Consider the following 25,837-nt stretch of genomic DNA (forward strand, 5'->3'; position numbering starts at 1 on the left):
GTAGAACAAAGAAGAGAGTAACTGGGAAACCTTGGGACACCGGGATGGTGCCGGCCGAAGGGACTCCGACGGTCAAGTCAGTAAGATTATTAATAATGCAATAATGAGAAGGAAAATGAATGACTGAGCTAAGTTACTACCTATCTTGACTGCGAAAATAAGTATGTAATTTCAGAGAGAAAGAGAGTGAACTGTATATGAGAAGAGTTGTGATGATTCAGATTGGTCCCCCTCTCCCAGTGACTGAGAGTGGCTTCTTATAGGCATCTGTGGAAGAACGTTACTCATGATCCCTCCTTCTCCTTTGGAAGCGCTCTTTTCCCACTTTATGAGGGAGATCGTTATCCACGTGGTCAGTTTTGACTAACCATTTCTCAGTCTGTTTGGATGAGTGACGAGACTTAGTCTCGAGTGTGGGTCGGATCTTTGAGTTCAATGTCGGGTCATGGGTATTGTTAACGTATGACTTGACCATATTGTTTTGGGCCTATTGGGCGTGGCTTTGTGATAGTACCATTTAGGAGTCAGATAGCCCAATCCGATCTTATTTGAGCATTCTTTGTTGATAACGCATGTGTGCTGACATATGACATTGGGCCTGAGCCCAATTTTGGCCCCTACAATTTGGCCCTACTCTTTGAGTTGAGTTTATCTCGAGTTAAAGAGTATAAATTTTAGTGCTCAAATAATCTCTAGAATTTCAATGTGAAAAGCCCAAATTTTGAGGTCTCCTGTTGAAATAGATTGATCGACCGGTTGTTTTATATGTTAAGTCAATGGACGTTCGATTGGCATGGTTGAATGCTCTGGTAGTTTAAAACATGATTGTTGTATTATGTGGTGCATGTCCCATTCTGCGGGCGTGTGTTAAAAGTGTGGACGACATTCTGTGTCATTCGAGTTTGTGTAGGCAAGCTTCGTTTATGATCAGTCAAGATTTTTAAGGAGCGGTTGAGATGAGAAACTTGGTCCAAGGGAATGGTGTCCCTTGCTTTAGCAGTCATGTTGAGGCTAGAGATTAGAGGCTCGGAGAGGAGGAGGAGGCTATTTCTTCTTCCTTTCATTTTTAGCTTTTTAATTATGAACAAATACATTGTTATTATGTTTATGTTTATAATGGAGAACTAAACTCTTTTTGTGCTAGAGTATTAGATGAATCTATTTTGATTATTGAATTGTTGTTTCTATTATTATTTCTATGAAATTCTTCTCATTTGTTCATATCTTTTTTATTTACTTTTATCATATTAATGTTTGGCCATCATTATTGTGAATTGAAATCTAGGGTTTATGCTTGAGAAAGATAAACATAGATTTGACATAGAGTGATTGTGAGATTGAGAGATTCCTTGAACTCTATGAATTTGGTTTAGAATAACTATTGCTTAATGACGTCTTGATTAATTAATAGCGAATAGAGATATCATATTGATTAATTGAGATTAATTGCATATATGCTTGAGAAAGATAAATGCATTATATTATAATTCTAGAAATTACAAATGAGGAGAATTGATTAGAATAATAAAGAAACTATGTTCATAATTGAATAGTGAAATCATTACTCTAGTACATTTATCTTCTATTTAATCACTTTTCAAGAGCATAAGATTTGGTTATCTTGTTATTTCATATTCTTTATTTTATTGTTTGATTTATTTATTGACTTTTCTAATTAAAATTATAGACTTAACAGTAATAGTAATTAGTGAATTTAATATTTAACCCCTGTGGGTTCGACATCTTTTAATTTAAAACTATATTGCAATACACCGTACGCTTGCGGTAGAAAAATTCTGTATCACCAATCAATAAGAGATATCAACTCAATCAATATCATTCACTAAATAACTTTTTTTTAAGACACTTCACGCATATATATGTATATATACATATATTTTATGGGCCATACCCATATATATAATAATATTTATGATTATTATAATAATATTTTAAAAAAAAGGTTTAAGTACAACATTTATATCATTACCTCAGTATTTTGTCCACTAGTAGAGAAAAACTTTAAAAGATTTACGACAACATAACATATACCCAAAGGATCACATATACCCAAAGGATCACAGAGGCTTACCTTTCAGTTTTTTGGCGATTGAGCTCCTTCTTCAGCTTCTGGCTTCTACATTTGTTTTTCTTTTTTCATTTGGCAATTCCCGTGTAAGTCACAAAATGGGGTTGTCTTTGATTTTGTATGCCCATTGTTGTTGGTGAACTTTGTTGTTTTGAAAAACCTGTGTGTATTTATGTATATAGATATGTATATATACACATATTTGGATAATATTATTTCAGTTTGCTAGGCATTTTCAGGAGCTATTTCATTTATATTTGGGTTTCTCTTTCTAATTTGAAGGATTTGAAGCTTGAGCACCTTGTTATTGTATTGAGGTTAGTTCTCTCTACAACTTTTTTATTGTTGTTTGATTGTTTGAATCATTGTGTTGATTTCAAGAATGCTTGAGATTTTAGGGTTTGTCCCAAAATTTGTTCTTTATACTTGGAAATTTTTTAGCTTTTTGATCCTATTTGATTTTGTAGTATTTTCATGGGCCTGTTTGTGGACCTATCTTTTGAATATAATTGATTTTGATTATTTTGGTAGTTTTGAGTGCTAGTGTTTATTTTCCATTTGATTGTTGGTACTATTTTGAAGAAATTGACTGCTGGTGCTACCCCATTTTTATTTGTAAAAGTTGGTTGTGGGTGCTTTTTGACTTTTGTTTGTTAAAAATTGACTGTGGGTGTTTTTTCATTTTTTCTTGTAAAAATTGACTGTAGGTGCTCTCTCACTTTCATTCGTAAAAATTGACTGTGGGTGTTTAATCATTAGTTTTGGATTTTCTATATGTGATATCTAATCACGAAAGTTGACTGCTCTTTAACATATGTTAATTTGCTTGGGTTGACTGAAGCAAAATATGTCCAAGTTCAAGTATTGAACTGTCACTAGTGGTGAATGTAGAGTTTTGAATTGATGAATCTAGACTTTGCTATAGAGCGGAGTTCTCACACTATAGGATATACGGACAATGCCATGGAGAACAATGAGAGTTTTTTGTCAAATTGTCTGATTTAGGATGTTGAGAGTGATGGGATCCCAATGGGGGTTCCATTTGACCGAGTTACTCTTGTGCAAAATCTTGATTGTGACAAAATAGATATGGGAGCAACACCTTTTGAGAGTGGAGAGGAGCCAGAGACAATAGGTTTCATGATTTGTCCATTAGGTGGTGAACATTATGAATGTCAGGATGAGTGCTCCAGTTGTCCTACTGGGTTCCTTAACGTAAACCCTGAATGCACCTTGACAAGTAGAGATTTGCAAAACTGGAGAGTTGCTTATAATATACCTTCAAATATGGAAATGAGATTGCCTAAATCTTATGAGAGGGCTGAATGGGATATAGGAGATTGGGTGTCTTTACAAGGCAGCTTTTGATTGTGGATTTCAGTTCCCTTTCACTCCTTTGTTGACCGAGATACTTAGTCTCTATGAAATATCCCCTGGGCAACTTATGCCAAATAGTTGGAGACTGCTCCTAAGCCTTGAGCACTTTATTGAAAGGTTTGGTATTATAGTGGATCCCATAATTTTTAGGAAACGTTATTATGCTAAAGAACACGACAGAGAGAAGGGTCGAGTACAATTCGTTTGTTTCTCTAGGAAAAAACCACTTGTAACCAGTTTGACTAAGGCTGATGATTCAGCTTGGAAGGAAGCATATTGCTTCTTTAGAGGTAGTGGTTTGTTTGAGCCAAGGGTTGAAAGGAGTTTTCCATTCTCTTGGCGGATCTTGAGTGAGTGTTGAATTGTGTGCTTTTATTATGATGAATACGTATGTTTTACTAATGTTGACGTATGGTTTCTGGTGCAGATACAGACCTTGGTGCTCAACCTTACACGGACGAGCTAGTTGATCAAATTATTGAGGATATTGAATCTATAAAAGAGGAGCATCGTAATTTCAGAAAGTTTCTTCCCAAAGATTGTCGGCAAAAATCACAAGACAGTTACGACGAAGGTATCTCTGAACTTCAATCCCTTGAACACATTCACATCCTTGTTCTGACTCGAGAACTTGAGAAGGTTGGAATTGAGTTTACTGTTTTGACTCACTTGACCGAAGAGCAACGTATGTTTGCAGACAAGATGTCTCAAAAAAGAGTGATCAAAATACCCAAAGCTAGTGATGCTATGGCTAAAGCTAAACTGACAACAGCTAAGAGGCCAAAGACAAGCGGGTCCAAACAAGTTTCCGAGATTGACTTTTCTGATATTCCGCTGACCCAATCTTCTTTGGGTACATGTACTACTATCAAGAGGAAAGTTGAATTTCTTGACCCAGAGGTCCTTGATGAGACTGTCCTACGAATTCCTCATACAGTGTCGGTTTACTAAAACCCTGCATCGATTGAAGGACATGTAAGTGGACTGCTTCCTCCTGCTGATCAAGAACGATTGAATGATCTTGGTCGAGTTGGGGCTGCCAACTATGGAGTAGCTGAGGCTTACAAGGTAAGGATGTTGTTTATTGTGTTTAATTCTTTTAGCTCTTTTTAAACTTGGTTGTAATGTATGTAGATTCTTCAAGCCATGATTTACATTCAAGAAGATTATCCTGTCTTGGAGAAGAAGAATAGAATTTTGGCCAATAATAATGCTTCCATGAAGCTGGAGATTGAGAAGCATGTAGAGAAAGAGCGCCAATCTGAAGATCTCATTAAGTCTCTAAAGGATAAGCTTGAGAAGGTGAAGCAAGAGCTGACTAATGAGAAGAAAAAGGCAGAGGACCTTGCCTCTAATTTTGAGCAGGTTGCTTTGACTGCTGTTATCAAGACTCGTGGAGAACTAATGATTGAGTACAAGGAAGGAAAATATAATGACTGGGATGTGGATGGTGAGATAGAAACTTACAGTGCCCACATGGGTTTGGATGTTGATAGTGAAGGAGCTGAACAATTTGAAGATGCTTCTGTTGTGAATATCAAAGAAGCGGCTGCCGAGATCCATGATCTTGGTACTACAAAGGATCGTGAAGGACCTCATACAAATGCTTAGTTTCATTTCATGTGTTTGCTTAATGGTTCATGTATCTTAGTGTTTTGATAATTGACATTTGCCTTGTACAAGTCCCCTTTTTGAATTCATCTTTTGTACTGTTTGCCTAGCGGGGTTCGATGATTGCTAGAAGAAATATTTGTCTATTTATGGTGTTCTAAATGAGTGTTAAAATTTCTCCTTACATTTTTGAATTTGAATGATTGATAAAAATTTTGAATGATTGACAGACATAGTAGTAATTTTAACAAATGTAATATTTGAAGAGAATAGATAAGTGTATAGTTTAGTTTGAGTTGAGCGTACCATAGGTTACCATAGATCATTGTCATAAGCTGAGGGTGGTTGAGACTCTAATTGTTTTTTGCAAGATTTCTTGATTGCTTCAACTTTGATAAAGTCAATACTCCTTACTCCCCAGTTTGAGTGTGAGTGATGAAGTTGGTCACAGTCAAACTCTTTCGTCTGGACTGAAGGTAACACTTTAGTAATTGGGAGCATGCGCTTGTGTGAACATTATTTCTTGAGGTCTCGTCTAATGATGAAGTCATTGGAAGAAATGAACTTGTGACTGTCAGATTCTTGATTCCATAAATTGTACCGTCGACTCTCTGATGCTAAAGTCAGTAGAATATTTGAGATGAAATAAATTGAAAATAAGTTAAGTGCTGAATACATTACAAATAATTTGGCATGATCTTGCTCGTTCATGATTTGATTTGAGTATGATCGTATGAGTGCTCACAACCTGGGCGCTTATGGTTAAAATTGATTGCTAGTTTGACCACTCCGGGCTTCGAGGATAGATTGACTCATCTGTGTGATTGGGGGTGCCGTCGTCGACTCTCCAATACTTAAGTCAGTATATTATTCATAGAAAGTGTAATTGAAAAGGTTTGAGTTAGAAATGATATTGTTTTAGATGTGTGGCATTCCAGCTGTTGCCTATTTCTCGACCATCATTCGCTTGAAGTGGATATGCCCCTTGTCCAATGACCTTGGTAATTTTATAGGGGCCTTCCCAATTGGGGCCCAATTTACCAACTCCTGCCTCTTTAGTGTTTTGAAATACCCGGCGGAGCACCCAATTGCCTTCCTTGAACGTTCGTGCTCGGATGTTTTTGTTGAAATGTTGAGAGACCTTCTGTTGGTATGCTGCAACTCTAACCAAGGTTTGCTCTCTCTTTTCATCTAGTGAATCGAGCTCGAGGTTCATATTCTGCCAGTTCTGATTATCAGTCAAGTATTCAAACCTAGGGTTAGGAATACCTATTTCTGCTGGGATGACTGCCTCTGTTCTGAAGGTGAGCGAGAATGGGGTCTCACCGGTAGAGGTTTTTGTAGTTGTGCGATAAGACCATAGAACACTAGGCAACTCGTCTGCCCACCTTCCTTTGGCCTTCTCTAACCTCTTTTTCAATGTGTTGATAACAATCTTGTTTGTTGATTCTGCTTGACCGTTGGCTTGTGGGTATCTTGGGGTCGAAAATGAGAGTTGGATTCCCCATTCTTTGCAGAAGTTCTAGAATTATAAACTTACAAATTGCGAGCCATAGTCAGTGACTATCTCCTTTGGCACTCTAAACCTACATATTATGTTTTTCCAGACAAAATTCTTAACTTCGAGATCTCTTACCTTTGAAAATGCTTCTGCTTCGACCCATTTGGTAAAATAGTCTGTCAGTGCTAGCATGAATACTCGTTGTCCTGGAGTGGTTGGCATCTTCCCTACCATGTCCATCCCCCACTTCATGAAAGGCCAAGGTGCTAGAGTTGAATGTAGCTTTTCTGGTGGCATATGTGAGATTTGGGCGAATCGTTGGCATTTGTCACATTTTAGCACAAAGTTGAGTGAATCTGCTCTCATGGTTGGCCAATAGTATCTGGTAGTTAACGCCCTATTGCTGAGACTTCTTGAACCTGAGTGGTTGCCGCACTCACCTTCATGTAACTCTGTAAGAACGTAGTGTGTTTCTGCTAGAGTGAGACACCTAAGTAAGGGCCCAGAATATGATCTTTTGTACAATTTTCCATCATATAAAGTGAACCTTGCTGCCTTGGCTCTAATCTTTCGAGATTCACTCCTGTCTTGCGGGAGTGTGCCATCAGTCAGATATTGGATTATGGGTGTCATCCAACTGATGTTCTCCGACACATCCTTGACTTCCTCTTGAGGTTTCCACACCGCTGGCCACTGCATGTAGATGACTGGAATTGTGACTTCATTCTTGGTTTGAATTGTTGACCCTAGGTTGGCTAGTGCATTAGCATGACTATTTTCGATCCTCGGCACTTTATTGATGGAGATTTCTGTGAAGCTTGACAGTCTTTCTTTTACAGCCTGGAGGTACGCCACCATTTTTGAGTCTTTGGCCTGGTATGTACCATTGAATTGATTGACTATAAGTTGGGAATCTGAGAATCTTGATATTCATCTCCTTGGCAAGATCGAGCCCAGCAATGAGTGCTTCGTACTCAGTTTCATTATTGGTCGCTTTGAAGTCACACTTGATTGCTCGTTGAATGACATCTCCTTGGGGTGAGGTCAGAACAACTCCTAAACTGCATCCTCTACTGTTGCTTGAACCACTTAGAGTCAGATTGTTCTTTCAAGCACAACGACTCTTTTTCTGCTTGTACCTGCATGTCACTAGAAAAATCCGCAATAAAGTCAGCTAATACCTGAGATTTGATTGTTGTTCTTGGTTGGAATGTGATGTCGTATTCACTGAGTTCCACTGCCCACTTGGTGAGTCTTCCTGAAAGCTCTGGCTTGTGCAGGATATTGTGAAGTGGATATTGAGTCAATACCACAATAGTGTGGCATTGAAAGTAAGGTCTGAGTTTGCATCCTGCTGTGACAAGTGCTAGAGCCAACTTCTCAAGTTGGCTGTATCTTGTTTCTGCGTCAAGAAGAGTCTTTGAGACATAATAGACGGGTTGTTGCCTTCCTTCCTCTTCTTTGATTAACACAGCGCTGATTGGTGTCCCTGAGACGGCTAGGTACATGTATTGTGATTCACCATCTTTTGGTTTTGCTAAGAGTGGAGGTTAGGTGAGGTATTCTTTAAGTTGTCTAAGTGCGTCTTCACATTCCTCTGTCCACTCAAAGTCCTTTGTCTTTCTAAGTGTCGAGAAGAACAAATGACAACGTTCAGAGGATTTTGAAATAAAACGGCTGAGTGCTGCTATTCTCCCAGTTAGGCGTTGGACGTCTTTAACTGATTTTGGCGATTGAATGTTCTGTATGGAGCGTATTTGATCTGGGTTTGCTTCAACTCCTCGCTTTGTGACTAAGTACCCTAGAAATTTTCCTGAAGAAACACCAAAAGAACACTTGGCAGGGTTGAGTTTCATATTATATTTTTTAAGTACCTGGAATGAATGTTCGAGATGATTGAGGTGGTCTGCTGCTACTAGAGACTTGATGAGCATGTCGTCAATATATACTTCCATTGAATTTCCTAGCATATCTGCGAACATCCGATTAACCAATCTCTGATATGTTGCACCAGCGTTCTTAAGTCCAAACGGCATGACCTTGTAACAGAAGGTTCCCCGCTCCGTGATGAATGCTGTCTTCTCTTGGGCATCTGGTTGCATAAGGATCTGGTTGTACCCGGAAAATGCATCCATGAAGCTAAGGATCTCATGTCCGGCTGTGGCATCAACAAGCAAGTCGATGTGCAGGAGCGGGAATGAATCTTTGGGGCATGCCATGTTGAGGTCTGTGAAATCAATGAAAATCCTCCACTTCCCATTCTTTTTTTAACGACAACTACATTGGCCAACCAGTCTGGATAATTGACCTCTCTAACTGATTCGATGTCGACGAGCTTTTGAATTTCTTCGTTGATCACTCTGTTACGTTCTGGAGCAAACTTCCTTCTTTTTTGCTTGACTGGAGGGAAGTCAGGGTCTACCTGCAACTTATGCATAACAATGTTAGGGTCTATACCTGTCATATCTTTGTGAGACCAAGTGAAGCAGTCATGGTGCTTAATAAGAAATTCGATCAATCTGGCTTGTAGTTCTGGTGTGAGTTTGGCTCCAATTTAAACTTTGTGCTATGAGAATTCCTTGCTAATGCTCACTTCATCAAGCTCCTCCATGTTAGGCTCATCTGGGGCAATCATTGTACTTGATTGCTGTAGTTGCTATAAGGTGGGTTGTTTTTCTTTCAAAGTGCTCTGATAACAGTCTCGCGCTGTTTTTTGTGCCCCCGATATCTGCTTTACTCCCCATGGTGTTGGAAATTTTACCACTTAGTGGTATGTGGATGGCACAACTTTCATCTCATGGATCCATGGTCGGCCAAGGATGGCATTGTATGAAGAAGGGCAATCAACAACAATGAACTTGGTCTGGAGGTTTACTCCTTCTGCCCAAACATGCAGGTTGATTTCTCCAATCGAGTGCTTTTGCTCACCACTGAACCCGATTAGGACTGTAGATTTTTGGATGATTGTTGACTCATCCACTTTCATGTCCCTGAGAGCATTGAGGAATAAAATGTTAGCAGAACTTCCATTATCGATCAATACACATTTAATGAAACAATTTGCAATATATATGAAATGACTAAAGCATCATGATGAGGGTGAAGCAAATCTGTGGTTTCGTTATTGACAAAGCTGATGGTTTGTCCAGCGACTGTCTCTGGCTTTCTAGGCTTTCCTTGGTTGTTGATGAGTTCACGTGCATGACGTTTAGCTGCTGAATACGTAATACCACTAACTTCCGATCCTCCTGAAATCACATTTACGGTCCTTGCATTTTGAGGGGGTTCAGGTGGATTTTCTTGTCTGTTGTCCCATTCTGCTATGGTTGCTTTGCCTTTATCAGAAAGGAAATTGCGTAGTTGTCCTCAGCGAAGGAGTCCTGCAACTTCAAACTTGAGTGCTATACATTCAGCTATGGTGTGTCCGTGATCGCTATGAAATTCACACCATTTAGTCATATCTTTCAGAGCTTCTGGATTTTGAATCTTTCCAGGCCACTTGACTTTATTTCCTATGCCGTTCATCACAGCAACCACTTCAACAGGGTCTATAGTCAGAGTATATTCCGGAATTGGTGCTTTGTCTTGGTAGCTTCTAAGTCTTTGGGATGATTGTCCTCTCTCTTGATAATCACGAGATCGTTGTGGTGGAGCTCTTCCACCACCTTGAAATGGTCTGGATCTGTTGGTTGGATAAGGTTCAACATGATAAGATGACTTGCGCTCTACTCGTTTCGGACCCCGACTCTCACGAGAATTTGAGTAGTTGGAGATCGATTTTCTGTTAGACTCGTCTTCCTCCCATTTTATTGGAGCCCATGCTTTGGCATGAACATCCTCCATTGTCCTGCAAGGATATTTAGTTAGCTCTTTATAAAGGTCAGATTCTACCAAAAGGCCTTTTCGGAAGGCTGTGACGACTGTGTCCACGTTGCATGCCGTAATTGACACCTTCTCAGCATTGAACCTTGCTACATAATCTCTTAAAGATTCATCCCTTCTCTGCCTGATTCTATAGAGGTCATCTAATAGCTTCTCCAGTAACCTGCTACTAGCAAACTGCTCTACAAAAAATCAGTCAATTGAGCAAATGAAGCAATAGAATTATTAAGCAAGTTTGTATACCATTGAAGGGTTGGGCCAACCAGACTGGACCCAAACCCCTTGCACATACATGCCTCGCGCAACTCGCGAGGTATAGCGGCAGTAAACATCCTCTACTTGTAGCTAGCTATGTGGTCATTGGGATCAATCGTTCCATCATACATTTTCATCAGTGGGAACACAAACTTTTTTGGCATTTCCACTAAGGCAATTGCATCTACAAAGGGTGAATCTGCAAAGCTGCTAGGTAGGCTCTTTTTAATGGGAGTTGGCACCCCTGGAATTCGTTGGATCATGGCCTCCATGCTTTCTAGTTTCCGTGCAATTATTTGTTCAATCAACTCTTCTTGAGTAGGCGTAACATTCTTTCATGCATTCACAATAGAGGGTGTTAAATCAATAGTCATATTATTTGGTACAACAAGGGATTGTTGGTTTTGAGAGCTTTCAAGAGCAATCATGTTGGTCAAGTTGACTGCTAGTGGAATAACTATTGGAGGAATGGTTGATGAGTTGATTGCTGGAGGAATGGCCGATGAAGTTGACTGTAAACCCACATTCTAATTGACCGTGTTGGATGTGGTTGTTTGTTATCCGACCGCGACAGTAGTTGCTCCCAATGCTGATGGTTGTCCGGTCACTTGGCTTGATCCTCCTATTGGGGTTGTGTCAAGTGATTGCATTGGACCAATTGAAACTTGGAATCTTCCTCGACTAGTTATTGAAGCAATCAATGACTCAAGTTGGGCCTTCAGCGCAGCATTTTCCTCCATGAACGATGCATTTTCTCGTTCCATTGCTTGAGTGCGCTCCATGTTCTCTTTCATCTGAGCTGTAAGAGCGGCGAGTTGGTCACGGACGTTGGGCTACTCCACATTGATCTCTCCTTCCTCCATATGCTCTGCCATTGTCCTAGCGGTGGTTGACTGAACGGTAAGAGTCGAAACACTTTGCTCAGTTGCAACTTGTCAGGGCCCCACGGTGGGCGCCAAATTGTAGATGTTGAAATCCACAATCGATTGAAGATGATCGTATGCGGGCACCGACAACTTGTAGAACAAAAAAGAGAGTAACTGGGAAACCTTGGGACACCGGGATGGTGCCGGCCAAAGGGACTCCGACGGTCAAGTTAGTAAGATTATTAATAATGCAATAATGAGAAGGAAAATGAATGACTGAGCTAAGTTACTACCTATCTTGACTGCGAAAATAAGTATGTAATTTCAGAGAAAAAGAGAGTGAACTGTATATGAGAAGAGATGTGATGATTCAGATTGATCCCCCTCTCCCAGTGACTGAGAGTGGCTTCTTATAGGCAGATGTGGAAGAACGTTACTCATGATCCCTCCTCCTTTGGAAGCGCTCTTTTCCCACTTTATGAGGGAGATCGTTATCCACGTGGTCAGTTTTGACTAACCATTTCTCAATCTGTTTGGATGAGTGACAAGACTTAGTCTCAGGTGTGGGTCAGATCATTGAGTTCAATGTCGGGTCATGGGTAATGTTAACATATGACTTGACCATATTGTTTTGGGCCTATTGGGTGTGGCTTTGTGATAGTACCATTTAGGAGTCAGATAGCCCAATCCGATCTTATTTGAGCATTCTTTGTTGATAGCGGATGTGTGCTGACATATGACATTGGGCCTGAGCCCAATTTTGGCCCCTACAAGTGCCTAATAGATTTAATTTTAACCTTAACTTTTTTCTTTTTAGTACAGAAATTGTGTAAAAAGTACACCTAGTACCCAATTTAAGTTAACCTCTTTAATTTTTACCCACCTTTTAAAACTCTTAGATTAATACCCAAACTGTTAATGACTCTACCTATTATACAGTGATTTAGTGGAACTGACACTGAAATATTATTTAAAATGGGAAGTAAATGATACGACAGAGGCAAAAATTGAGATTTTTACATTGGACTTCTAGTAGTATTTTAAGAGTAATATGGGAAATGTGCTTAAAAAAATAGGTAATATTCAACTAATGTTATTAGTAGCTATTTTTAGTTAACTAATCCTAAAACTGCGTATTTTTCAAGTTATCCCAGAAATTATCTGCTTTGAATCAAGAAAGGACATGTAGTTAGTAATATAAAGTTTATAAACCATTCCACTCATCAAAAGGAAGAGAAACACCATGTTAAAAAAATCATATATGATAAGCAAGCAGTTTAATTGATTAAAAAAGAAAGTACTTTGTGACAAACAATTATAATGCTGGCCACAGTAAGTGTTCTTCAGGCACAGCAACCGGATCATACAGCTCAATAAGGTCAGCCCAAAATTTTGACCTCATGGCAGATGATTAAAGACATCCACTCACTCAACAGATTTTGTATGAAAGTAATTATTTATTGGGCACAACCAATCTAAAAAATAAGTGAAAAAAAAAGACAACACAACTCGGCGGGCGGGAAGGACTTAACCAGTGTTCTGCAGACCAGCAGCAATACCCTTCATTGTCAAGATGAGTGTGTCCTCAAGACCAGGTGCATACTCGCTCGTGGGGTTCAGCTGCACGAGTTCATTCGCTGGTTTCGATTCCATAATCTCCCTGGAGATGTGCGGCCGCACTGTGACGTGGTAGCTCGGGTCACGGATTCTCTTCAATGTGTAGGCTTGGCAGACATTGAGGGTTGTGATGTATGAATCACGCAGGCGGAGTCTTTGCTTCAAATGTGGATCACCTTCAAGAAGATCCTTGTGTCCAGCAATCTGTAAAAATCATCATATCATCAAGTAATGGATCAATCTAACATGGCCGAAGATAGAAGTTTACCATAATACTTGTAGAATTCTTTGCAAAAGTGACAAATTTTTATGGTTTTTTTTCAACTTTTTTACCATCTCTAAAAGTTTTTTCTTCTAAAAAAATACGGTTTTTGTATCAATACCAAACAAATATTCAAAATCTACCGCACATCATGATACCAAAACTATAAAAATGTAATCTTTTTACTAAAGGCATAAAAAATTCTCTTTTTTTGTTTACCTGCAAAAGGAGGCTCTTGGTTTCTTCAAATTTATCCCTCAAGAGCTGTCCAAATGGCTGTAGCTCCTCGGAAACAAGGAGTTTGTCGTACAGCGCAGCAATCCCGGGGTCTCCCTTGGCGAACACCATTTCAACTAAATCAATGGTGACCCTAAAGAATGGCCATGAGTTATACATCTCTTGCATCATATGGAGATTCCTAATATCTTTCTGAATGATTTGTTTGAAAGCTTCTCCAAATCCCAACCACACTGGAAGATGGAACCTTGTTTGTGTCCAGGCGAAGATCCATGGGATTGCACGAAGAGATTCTATTCCCCCACTAGGCTTTCGCTTCGATGGACGACTACCAATGTTCATTCGCCCATACTCCAACTCCGGTGTAGCCTGTGATCATAATATGGTTATTTAAAATTAATTTTTGATTATAAGAGAGAAACTAAATCATGGTTAGTTAAATTGCTCTTTCTTGAATGCTTGCTTACCAGGCGGAAGTACTCAACAAAACGGGGTTCTTTGAAGACAATGGAACGGTAGTCTTTTGTAGCGATAACCGCCATTTCATCCATAAGTGTACGCCACTCTGGTTTTGGTGAAACTGGAGGGTTCATACCGTGCTCAAGTGTAGCAGCTGCAAAACGCTGAAGTGTTCTAAAACACAAGTGTTCCTCTCCAAAGGACTGCTCAATGACTTCACCTTGAACGGTAACACGAAGTGAGCCATGAACTGTGTCCGGTGGTTGAGACAAAATAGCGAGATGACTTGGCCCGCCTCCTCTTCCAACAGTCCCACCACGACCGTGGAACATGGTAAGCTTCACACCATACTCTTTCGCAACCTTGATAAGCTCTTCTTGAGCCTTGTACAACTGCCAGGCTGCAGAGAAACGTCCAGCGTCTTTACCAGAGTCAGAGTACCCAATCATGACTTCTTGCTTTCCATTGATCCGATTTATGTACCAATCTACTGAGAACAGCCGAGCCAAAGCAGCAGGGGCAGCCTCCAAATCATCGAGTTTCTCAAATAGAGGAACAACTCTCAAAGGATTCTTCACGTGACATTCACGCTGTAGCAGCTCCACTGCAAGCACATCAGAAGGAGCAGTAGCCATTGAGATGATATACGCTCCAAAGTTATCTGCTGGAAGTTCGGCTATGACATGAAATGTGTCCAAAACATCAGCAATCTCTTCAGTTTTGGGAAGATCTGGGCCAAACAGAGGACGTTTGCCGCACAGTTCAGATAAAAGCCATTCCTGTCGACGATCTTCAGACCACTCACGGTATGAACCAATTTCCAAATGCTTGGTAATGGCATCCATGACATCAGTATGGCGGTCTGACTCTTGCCTAATATCAAGCCTCACAAGTGAAAGCCCAAAAGTTGAAACTTGCCTCAAAAAGTCGAGAAGGGAACCATCAGCAATAGCTCGGTCACCACAAGCACAAAGTGATCGGTAGCACAGCTCGAGCGGTTCCAAGAACTACAAGGGATTAAGAAAAAAGTAAGTACCACATCAAACTATTTAAGAGATAACATAAGGTTTAAAGAAGTTTAAATAAGTGGAATTACATCGTCGAGATTGGTAAATGTTGCATCCTCTGGAATGTCAGAGTAACCATTGGCTAACAAATGACGAGAACGTTCACGTGTTTGATAAAGCTTGTCCCTCACTTCACCAAGTATTACTCTGTAGGGTTCACTTACAGGAATTTGTTTCCAAAATTCTACACAAAATAAAAGATGCTAATCAGTGATCAGTAGTGACAGTAACTGAATAGTTTACAATTTGAAACATGGTTTCTAAGGTATTTGCTACTTTCTCTGTTCTATCGACTCAATTTCATTTGGAACAGCTCTGTTTAGCATGTTTAAAAAAAACATGTGAAATGGCTCATCTCCATATTCAGTAATTACCTATGTAGTGTTTAGCATCTCTCTTTGAGGAATTGTGGAGCATATCTGCCCTAACACGCAGTTCATCGTTGCAACGCCACATGGACAACTACAATGATCAAAAGAAAAAAAATACTAAAAAAAAACAATTGAAACGAATATAAGAAAAACAAAGTTTGATCGAGAAAGAAGAGAAGATACCTCAAACATAAGATCCTCTATTTGGGAATAGTACAAGTTGGCTGCCATCATTCTAGCCAACAAGCAAACATCCCTTGTAACCTCAGGAGTTACTCTTGGGTTACCTGAAGCCCAAAAACAAAAATTAGCCATACAGCGTTGGAGAGAAAAAAAGAAAGCACTTTAATAGGGCAAGGGACTATAATCAAGAGAATGAGTAGCATTGATTTACCTAAGAAGCTGAGATAAGCAACAAACTCTAAGCTCTTTAGCAGAATTGAGAAAATGAATTTTAGGAGAGAAAGAGAAATACCATCACGATCACCACCCATCCAAGAGGAGAATTGAATAAGCGGGGCATTGTAAGGAACACGCTCATCAATCCCTATGTTCTTCAAAGCTGTGTCAACACGGCGAAGGAACTTTGGGACACCCTTCCAGATTGTCTCGTGGAAGTAGCTCATTCCAGCCCTCATCTCATCTTGAGGTGTTGGAGGTGTTCTCCGAATCTCATCAGTACGAAATGCAGCTTGAATCTACATAAACCACAACACCAAAATAAAGAAGATTATTAATAGTTCTATCAACTCTAGTCAATTTCTTTGTCTACTAAGAACTTACAAGCATGAAACCATTGCATAAGTTTTGCAAGAATCATAACATGATTCCATCTGTGCATAATGGCGAAAATTAAAGACAATCTATCATTGTAATTAAAATAATCCATTCTGCCAAATGGTATAAACACAAGTGTCTCATTTTCAATCATTTTGTCATAGAATTTCACCAAAAACCTAATGTTTAACATGGTAGTCAGAACTTTTCTCCGGTATATGCTGTTGATAATTCTATAGTAGTCATTTCAATAACACTTCACAATGTTTATAGCTATAGGTCTTCAATCGTCATTTGCATCAAAGAGCTTTGCTAGATCAAAAATAGCATTTGTCCTAGTTTACTTTCAAATATTTTCCTTGAAATGTTATTTTTCATTTTATATAAAGAACAAAGAGAACACTGAACACAAAGAAGTAGAAAAAATTTATCACTGTAGAGCTTGATCATTCTTAGTAATTAAGCAATCCTATATTCTATTATAGGCTAAATAGAAAGCGAAAAATAGTGAAACAGAGGCCCAAAAAAAATATCAAAGAAAAATGCAACAAAATATTAAATCCTTCCCAAAATTTAGATAACAATTTTCGATAGCATGCAAAAACAAATGGTCAAAGAGCTTAGTAGTACCTCTCTCTGCAGTGCCTCATCAAGCTCCTGCTTATCATCAGGAGTTATGTCTTTGGCATATAACTGGGCTAAACAGTTCCTAATCCTGATTACACATAAGAGTTAGGATTAGAATGAAAGAGATTAAAAGCTTAAAGTTCAACTAAATAGTTATAACTCAGGAAACAGTTCAAATGAAAAAAAAGCTAATGACTTAAGCAAACCTTCCATGCTTCTGAAGCAAAGATCGACGAACTGACTGAGTAGGATGAGCAGTCAAGACAAGATCCACAGTCTGATTCTTCAATGCATCAAAAACCTCTTGAGGAGACTTGTTAAGCTTCCCAACAAGCCTCTTTAGAGTTTCTTCAATGTCTGATTCAGTTGTAGCAGAATTCTCATCAATGAAATCACCCTTTTTAAGCTTGTTCCGTCTGCGATATGCAATCTGGACTTCTTCAGCCATGTTAGCCAAGCTAAGCATGTGTGAGAAAGATTTTGCAATGACAATTGAATCCCCTGGATCCAAACTTGTCAGCACATTTCCGAGCTCCTCGAGCTTTTTCGGATCGTGCTTTCCCTCATACTCAGCGGAAAGCTCATAACACTCTTGAACCTATACACACACCAATAAGAAAAACAAATTTTTAAACACATAGTGATCTGAATCACTGAACTCCTTCCATGAACACTCAACACATCTTCATTGAAAACAAGTTCCAAAAACTCAAAAATAACCATTCCCTCTTCCTCCAATGTAGCAGACATAAATTCTCTTAAATTTTATCATTAAAAAAGTCAAATCAAAAGACAAAAAGACATTGGTTAAGGAATCAAAAACAGTAAATGAATTTCATTAGTACAAGCACTGAGATTTAAGCATCCAATCTCATAAAATAAAACTCCGCCCAAAAATCAAATGATCTACACAATCTGAACTGGGTTTTGAGCTATACCAATCTAAAAACATTTGAAATTGAAGAAAACCCAAATCCAAAAAGATCAGAAAAAACCAGAGAGACTCACCGTTTCCCTGAGATCTTCTCCATGCAAGTCTTGGAGAATGTCTAGAAAACGATCCAAAAGCAAGGCATCATACTCAACAAGCTTATCATCCTCACTCACTTTCCCAGGAACCAAAAGCCGAAGCTGAGCATCAATAGATGCTAACTTCTCCAGATTCCGAGTAGCCATTTGTTCAAGTCACAGTCACCTTCCTCACTTTGACTAATAACAATACCAAAAAAACCTAAACAAGGGAAAAGTATATAGTCAGAACTGAATACCCAAAAAATATGGGGCTACAATCATGGAGATTGAATCAATCACAAGAGCCACAAATTCTGATCATGACCCACAATAAAGGAAATTTCTCATACAGCCACGTGTGCGGACTGTACTGTGTGAGTATATCAAAAATTACAATATAATAAAAAATAGCACTTTTTGAGGTGAAAAATCTGATCTTTTGTATGACCAGATTGAATTAACTGATAACAGTGATGGAGAATGAAGTACCTGAATCTGGGCAAGTGAGATTTCAGCCAGTAAGAAGATATAGAGAGAGAAAGAGAAGACAGAGTGAGTGTGAGATCCAAACGAGTGAAGTTTATGACTTTATATAGAAAATTGTCAAAAATCAAAACTTTTTAAAGTTTTTTTATTTCCTCTCTGTATCTGTAATTATTATTTTGAGGCGAAACTCATGCAAGAACTTTCTCTCTCAACGTCTTCTGTTTGGGTTTTATTTTTGGGCTCATGTCGTGTCAAGTGGATGTTCGACATAGAAGAATATGCTTTTCTAAAGATACTCTTTCAATTACTTACTTTCCAATGAGGAAATGATTTTGAGATTTGCTAACTCAAAATTAGAAAGAAAAAAAAAGTGATTTTTAGCACAAATCAAATGTGATGTGTTAAGATTTATGAGTACAAATTTGACATAAACACTGTTCACTTTGATCTCAATACCTTAAACTATTCTTCTTCTTGTTCTCATCTTTCAATTTATTGATATTTAAAATAAAAAATAAAAAGTGGCAATTTTCGAAAGTGGTTGTTTTTGTTAAAAGAGATCAGTCAGAAGTAAAAGACAAGGTACGGCTAGTGGGGTACCTTTTTTATTAGCCGTACAAGAAAAATTAAAAATTAAAAAAGAAAATTGTGGCTAAGATGAGTTCTACTTTTCACCAATAATGATTCTATAGAGCCTATCGATTTTTACTTATTATTATTATTATTAAATGATTCTATAGAGCCTATCGATTTTTACTTATTATTATTATTATTAAATGATTCTATAGAGCCTATCAATTTTTACTTATTATTATTATTATTATTATTATTATTATTAAATTTGTAGTGTTTATGGATTAGAGTTGTAAATACGGGTAGAGTTTTTTAGCATGGTATGAAATCGGCATAAAAAAATATGGGTTTGGGCTAGGCATGACACAAATTAAAAATTGGCACGACATGAGCTTGAGCACGGCATGATAAGCCCGAAGGTACGACACAAAAGCACGAACAAACTAGCCTGAAAGCACGACACAATAAAAAGCCCGATATTTTGACACTAATAATGATAGTGTTAATTATCTATAAATTAAAATGATAATAAAAGTCTATTATTTTTGTCGATGTTTATAATTATATTAATTTATTTTAAGATTTGTGAGTTAAAATTTTTAGTATTTATTAGTAGATATTCAAATTTTAATAATTATCTATGATATAATTTTGTGTAAAGTATTGTTGAAAAGTATATAAAAATATCTCAAACTATAATTTGAACACTGAAATGTATTTGGATTGGTGGTGAGTCCATTGATCCTTAAAAAGGAGATGGAGGGTTCAATTCTTCATCTTCAAATATTTTGGCAATAATAAAATGGGCCCGAATTTGGGTCCAAATAAGAAATATGGGTCGGCCCGAACCAACACGAATTTAAATACAGGCTCGGCTCGGCCCGAATTATTCGAAGGCACGAAAATATGAGTGAGGTCGGGCCGGCCCACATTTACAGCTATATTAGGGATGATATCACCCCTGTGATGAAGATTGGAAGAATATATAACTTTTGGAGTTTTTTTATTCATCTTTCAAATTATGCCATTTAAATCTAAAAATTCAAGAAAGAAAAAAATAAAGGAGAACGTGACTTCAAATTTTACTTTACCACACTACACTATGCGATAAGGTTTTACTAGTTTGTGGTTTATTTTTTACTTTTTGAAATTTCATAAAAAGTTTAAATATAAAATCAATATAATTTTCAAACTTTAAGTTAGGGTTTAATTGGTTCGCGATTGGAAAAGTACATTTTTAAAAAGTGTGTTTCTGAAATAAAAATATGAATTTATAGTCTGAAAACATGTTTTTGAAAATGTGATTGGTTCAATATCTGAAAACTATTTTTGGGTTTTAAAAAACTGAATATGTGATTGGTAGGTAATCTGAAAATATAAAAAATTGATAGATTTGTAGGATTTTATGATACAATGATTTGGAATCAGAGAAAACGTGATTTTCTTGTTTTTTTATTTTAGAACGCAAAATTAGAATACTGATTTGAATTTTATTTTAAAGACTCTCTTACCAATCACTTATTCTTGTAGGCTCCCCTGTTTTCAAGTTTTTTAAAATGATAAAATGAGATTTGGATACTATACCAATTAGACCCTTAATTTTTCAACACAAAAACATATAAAGTTTGTTACACCCAAATTTCGAGAATAAATAAACAGATTCGAAATGTACGTTTGTAAAGTGTAAGCTTGGGATTAACAAGTGTTAGTGTTGACTGTCTTTTTCGTTATCAACCTTAAACGAGAGATTAAAGAAATAAACAACAAGAACACAAAGGTTTTTACATGGTTCAGGCTATAAAAGAGCCCTAGTCCACGAGTCTCTGGTATTAGGAGGATTGGAAGCTTGTTAGGGCAAGCTTCAATGGAGTTTTTTCAGGCAGCGTTTATATTGCTCTGAGTACAGGTATTTAGTTCTCTAAAAAAACGAACCCCTTACAATGAGACTCCCAACCCTATTTATAGAGGTTGGGGCATTAATACTAATCATTCGTAACTAATATCCATTCTTCCCATTATTGGGGGATTAATACAAATTTAATGCATTGGTCTGTATTGAATAGAGACCACGACCCAAGTGAGATCTGTGGGGCCTACTGCAGAAATGTATCTACTTTATGGGGAACATGCCCCAGGTACTGTCAGGGTATACTGTACGTATCTCCATGTCAGACAACATAGTGGGAGTGCGAATTGTCGAGTCGTACAATCAACAACACTGTGGACGAATCACCTAAAAGGTTGTCAAGGGATCCTCTAACGCTGCAAACCTGCATTGGTTGACACCTGGCTGGCCTTCTAGATCCCGAGGACAAGTCCTTGGCCTAGAAGATAACTGATTGTAAGAAAATTGTGGACTACCAACCAGTTCTCGGGGATTGGCCTCGGAGAGACGTCTGTGCCCTACCTTTATCCTAGGGGTGTGATCTCTAACTGAGAAATCCACCATTCAAGGATTGACCCTCGGGATGTGGCCTCATCTGAAGAAGTACACGTCCTTGCAACATGTCCTACTCGAATTTCCACATGTCCTTGGGTGAAAACACAGACAGCATTTGTAATGCCCTACTACCTTAGAGCCGTTACTTAGTGAGTTTAAAATAGAAATCGTGCTTTTGACTGACTCTATGTGGTTTCTAAAACCAAAAGTGTGAATAAACTAGAATTTAAGGCTGTACTCTTTGAAAATGTTTAGTTTCATTGAAAACATTAAGTATCAAACATCTGGGATCCCAAAAATAAGGTTTACAAAATATTTACAACTCAAAAATAGATTTACACCAGGTTAACTATCAAAAGAATGAGTTAATATAGCCATATACAAAATGCCCCCAACCAAAGCAGTCGGGCAGGCCGAACATGTACGCGCCGCCCCCACGCTCTCCATACTCATGGCCGGTTGACTGATTTCTTGCTTTTACCTGCCACACAAAGCACCCGTGAGCCGAAGCCCAGCAAGAAAACCCAAATAGTATATAACAAATGCACAGAATATAGCTGACATATAATCCATTGATAAATAGAAAAACCATCATACTAAACAAGCACGGCCATGCCGCCCCAGAGGCCTTACCAAAGCCTGGGGTCTCGGTCCTCACCGTAAGGATAACTCATGTATCCCTTGGGTCCCACCCTGGCTATAAGCACCCCATGTGCTGAGTGTTACTTCCGGCCCCAAGGTCGTACCCGGCCTTTGCCGCTCTCGGCCTTAGCCGTTCATTTCATTATAATCGCACGCATAATACATTTCGAAATAATTGTTCAAACATATAATAATTCATCCAAGGTCATACATTTACAAGTAAAACAATCTAGGGCCATGCCTTGTAATAACACTGTGGGCCCATGCCCTGATCTCGGGTGTTACGGTTTTCTTACCTTTAAATTCGATAGCCTTGATCAACCCGACTCCTTGAGCACGATCCTACTCGAGCCCTAGCGTTTACCTAAGCAAAATCCACAAGTCAAAGTCATCACCAAACCTCAAGTCCAAAACCTAGCCTCGGGAGCAATCTCGAGCCCCCGGGAAGTCCTAGATCCCCATAACAAAGTGGTGGAATCGAGCCCCGAACCCTAGGTCAAAATCCCTCAACAAAAACCCAAAAATCCCCTTCTGTGAACAGTGCAGCGCTACAGCGCTCTAAAGAGGGCGTTGTAGCGCTACAAGCAGAACCACCCCCCAGAAACAGGGGCTAGCTACAGCACCCACTGACTAGCGCTGTAGCGCTAGTTGCAGCCAGACCAAACCCAAAAATCGCTTCTTGCGATTTTCTTCTACCATTTCAACCCCAAACTTGTCCAAATCTTTACCAAGCCCAAAAACAAACTTATCCACACCTCACACTCATCCCAAGCATCCCAAGAACTCAACCCCAAGCTCAAGCAACCCAAAACTCAAAATCTAACATAATGAACCCAAAAACCAGAAATTCATTCAAACAACAAAGATAGGGTCTTAGAAATCATACCGTGGATAGAAATTCGACCTTGAGTTGAACCCTAGAACTCCTTAGCTTGCTCCTTTACAACCTTGACCTGATTTCCCCAAAAACCCCATCTATTTAGCTCAAATACACAACTCAAACCAGTCAAGCCCTAAAAAATGAAATCCCCAAGAACTTACCTCAAATTTCTGATGTGATCTTGCTAATCCTTGCCAATCCTCTAGTCTAGCTTAGGATCCTTGATGCTCAGCCTACCCTAGCTCTCCACTGAGCTTAACTCCAAGAAAAATGAAGGAAAATGGTTGGGAGAGCCACAAACCGATTCTTTGGAACAAAAACCCTTCAGCTTTTCTCTCTTTTCCTTTCTCTTCCTTCTTTCTTTCTTTTCAGCCTTATAACTCTTTTTCTACAAAATCCACTAAGTATAAAGCCCCCTTTAACTCATCTCTTACAAGCCTAAAGACCAAAATGCCCTCCCTTAATAATTCTAAACCTTTTTGCCCATAAAGGGACATTTTAGTCATATTACCCAAATTCCCACTAATTCCTCAAGTGTTCCTAATAATTCCCGCTCGCTACCCGATACCTGATTAATCACCAATTATACATTCTTCATATCAAGATTAACCTCAATATATTTTCCAAATTCTCACTTAAACTCCCCAGGCATAACCCAAGCCGGGTATAGATTCCCGTTTTGACTTTTCCGCTAACCCGCTCATTCTAGGATCGTCTCGAGTCATAGATCACAGATATCAACATAGTCATGCCCAACATGGCCAAATTACAATTATGCTCTTTCTAAGATAATCAGGTCTACATGCATACTAATTCACATAGTCATGCATCTCAAATAATCAAATAGTCATATAACGTGCATTAGATCATAATCATGCATTAAATTCATTAAAGTCACACACAAAATCCCATTATGCCCTCCAGGCACACTACTCAAGGCCCTTAAGCCTTAATAGCGAATTTGGGTCGTTACAGCATTTGCCCCCCCCCCCCCCAAGTCTTTACTTGTCCTTGGACAGTGGAGACTTAAAACTGGGGAAAACTCGAATAGTCCTCGGATGGAAACATTTGGACTTCTGCTGACGTCACTACAAGATTTCCTGCCATGTGCTGAACTCCCATTGCTAGGCCCATTAATCCGTGCAATTAATGAAGGGACAGGTTCGCGGCCCGAAACATCTTTTCCATACCCTAGGTGTCCTTTCAGCTTATACTCGAGATTTCCCTTTTCCAATGCCAATGATCACGATCCACACCTTTCTGATCTTCAACCTTTGGATCATTCTCGAGTACCTATGTCCTAGGTAATCCGATGGTCGGGGTAAACTTACTTCACCCCCAAGCACTAGACTTATAAAAGGTCGAGAACCAACTTTCCAATGTTATTTTAGCCCATTTAAACTTTCATGTGCTTTCAACTCTTCAGCCTCTCTTAGCCTCTCAAACCATTTTCCAGCCCTGCATCCTTTCCAACTCCCCTATAATTATGGACGATTGACATGAAGCTCTGTACTTCTGGGTAAACGGCAAGCAATTCTTTAGAGTTCGTACTTGATTCAGCACAATCTGACACTACATTTCGAGTAAGTATCCTTGAACTACGACTTTCTGTTTTCGTGCGTGTTTGAGAATTTAGGATGCATGCTTAGGAGTTGTTTTTCGAGCCTTTTAGAGGCTGATTTTGCCTTATTTGTAGTCAAAAATCGTCTGAATGGCTCATTTAGGTGTTTTGAAGTGTTTTGGGGCATTTATCGTCATTCTGGGCCTTCGACCAAAATCTAGAATTTCCAAATTCCGACGATGTTCATCTTTTCCAGTGGTGTCTCTGGCGCCAGGTGCTTGGCTCCAAGGACACCCCAATGTCATTAGTATTTCTCTTTCTTCCCCTATCCCCGAGCAATTGTCTTAGGGGTTCTTGTTTTGGCCTAACTTTCTTCGGGTCAAGGCGCTAACTGCTTGGTGTTTATTTCAGATGTTCGAGGAGCTTCATTAGCTCCATCAACAAGGGTTCTACGCCTTTGACAACGAAATCCTTCAAATGGCCTGAGAAGTGGGACAACACCTCGAGAAGGGGAAACAAGTGGTTGGTGGCAGCCAAGCTCACGTAGTACGGGAGAGCTCGGAACCAGTGGCGACGATACCTCTCAAAGCTGGTCTCTCAGAGGAAGAGGCCAATACGGGCCCGAAACCTTCAGACTCCCTTTACCATGGCATAGGGTTTGAAGCGGTAGACCTCCTGAGCAAACTACAATATAAAGGTGCCTTTCAGAGGATCCTAAAAAACTATGTGGTAGATGATAGTGAAATATTGGTGTGTCTAGCTCGAGAGGACGAGAGGGCACACAAGAGCATGCATGGGCTTAGGCCCTGGAACACCTCTCATCTCCAAGCAGGTGCAACCCTGCCATTGCATCATTACTATGTCGACTTTCTTAAGTTTGTCGGCATAGCTCCTTTCCAACTGCCCCCAAATGGATATCGAGTACTGGCAAGGCTGTACGCTTTGTACAAGAGGCAGAACTGGCCTACTCCGTCCGCAGCCGAAATACTGTGCATCTACAGTTTTTGCCAATGCACAAAGAAGGGGAAAAAGGGGGATACTACTCCCTGATGAAGCACACGGTCTCAGGGAGAGGCTACAAAGCCCCGTGCGGCAATGAGAACCATGCTCGGGCCTACAAGAACTAGTTCTTTTGGTGGATGGCTTCCTGACGAGGACCAACCCCACATTACTCCTGGACTTCGCTACAATTGGTAAGTACTTCTGTCCTTGCACAAATTAGTATGATAATGTTTAGTTCGCTACT

At 39.2% G+C, this 25,837-nt stretch overlaps 3 protein-coding genes across 3 annotated transcripts; 1 reads left to right on the forward strand and 2 right to left on the reverse strand.

Moving 5' to 3' along the window:
• The first annotated feature begins 4,407 nt into the window (after positions 1–4,407).
• On the forward strand, positions 4,408–5,077 carry LOC133800060 (uncharacterized). Its single transcript, XM_062238038.1, has 2 exons — positions 4,408–4,441; positions 4,601–5,077. Exon 2 carries the CDS (start codon positions 4,613–4,615, stop codon positions 5,075–5,077), a length of 465 nt encoding a protein of 154 aa, XP_062094022.1. The 5' UTR covers positions 4,408–4,441; positions 4,601–4,612.
• A 4,265-nt stretch (positions 5,078–9,342) lies between these two features.
• Positions 9,343–11,497, reverse strand: LOC133800061 (uncharacterized). The gene is made up of 4 exons (XM_062238039.1): positions 11,282–11,497; positions 9,986–10,637; positions 9,622–9,913; positions 9,343–9,568 (listed from the first exon to the last, which is right to left on the reverse strand). The coding sequence occupies exons 1-4, from the start codon at positions 11,495–11,497 to the stop codon at positions 9,343–9,345; spliced, it is 1,386 nt and encodes a 461-aa protein (XP_062094023.1).
• Positions 11,498–12,827: 1,330 nt separating this feature from the next.
• On the reverse strand, positions 12,828–18,676 carry LOC133802539 (phosphoenolpyruvate carboxylase). The gene is made up of 11 exons (XM_062240865.1): positions 18,499–18,676; positions 18,007–18,229; positions 17,205–17,596; positions 17,002–17,086; positions 16,070–16,292; positions 15,778–15,881; positions 15,598–15,685; positions 15,253–15,407; positions 14,165–15,163; positions 13,680–14,066; positions 12,828–13,402 (listed from the first exon to the last, which is right to left on the reverse strand). The coding sequence occupies exons 2-11, from the start codon at positions 18,172–18,174 to the stop codon at positions 13,109–13,111; spliced, it is 2,895 nt and encodes a 964-aa protein (XP_062096849.1). The 5' UTR covers positions 18,175–18,229; positions 18,499–18,676; the 3' UTR covers positions 12,828–13,108.
• Positions 18,677–25,837: the final 7,161 nt, after the last annotated feature.

This window comes from Humulus lupulus, chromosome 9, assembly GCF_963169125.1.
Source record: "Humulus lupulus chromosome 9, drHumLupu1.1, whole genome shotgun sequence".
Taxonomy (NCBI): domain Eukaryota; kingdom Viridiplantae; phylum Streptophyta; class Magnoliopsida; order Rosales; family Cannabaceae; genus Humulus; species Humulus lupulus.

What these genes read in the sequence shown, in the direction of transcription:
- LOC133800060 (XM_062238038.1), top strand. Translation starts at nt 4,613, where the DNA reads ATGATTTACATTCAAGAAGATTATCCTGTCTTGGAGAAGAAGAATAGA.
- LOC133800061 (XM_062238039.1), bottom strand. Translation starts at nt 11,497, where the DNA reads ATGGAGCGCACTCAAGCAATGGAACGAGAAAATGCATCGTTCATGGAG. An exon ending in CGGACACACCATAGCTGAAT is followed by an intron (nt 9,914 to 9,985) that starts GTATAGCACTCA and finishes TTTCTGATAAAG; the next exon opens with GCAAAGCAACCATAGCAGAA. An exon ending in CAAATTGTTTCATTAAATGT is followed by an intron (nt 9,569 to 9,621) that starts GTATTGATCGAT and finishes CAATGCTCTCAG; the next exon opens with GGACATGAAAGTGGATGAGT.
- LOC133802539 (XM_062240865.1), bottom strand. Translation starts at nt 18,174, where the DNA reads ATGGCTACTCGGAATCTGGAGAAGTTAGCATCTATTGATGCTCAGCTT. An exon ending in GAGAAGATCTCAGGGAAACG is followed by an intron (nt 17,597 to 18,006) that starts GTGAGTCTCTCT and finishes GTGTGTGTATAG; the next exon opens with GTTCAAGAGTGTTATGAGCT. An exon ending in TAGAGGATCTTATGTTTGAG is followed by an intron (nt 15,686 to 15,777) that starts GTATCTTCTCTT and finishes TGATCATTGTAG; the next exon opens with TTGTCCATGTGGCGTTGCAA.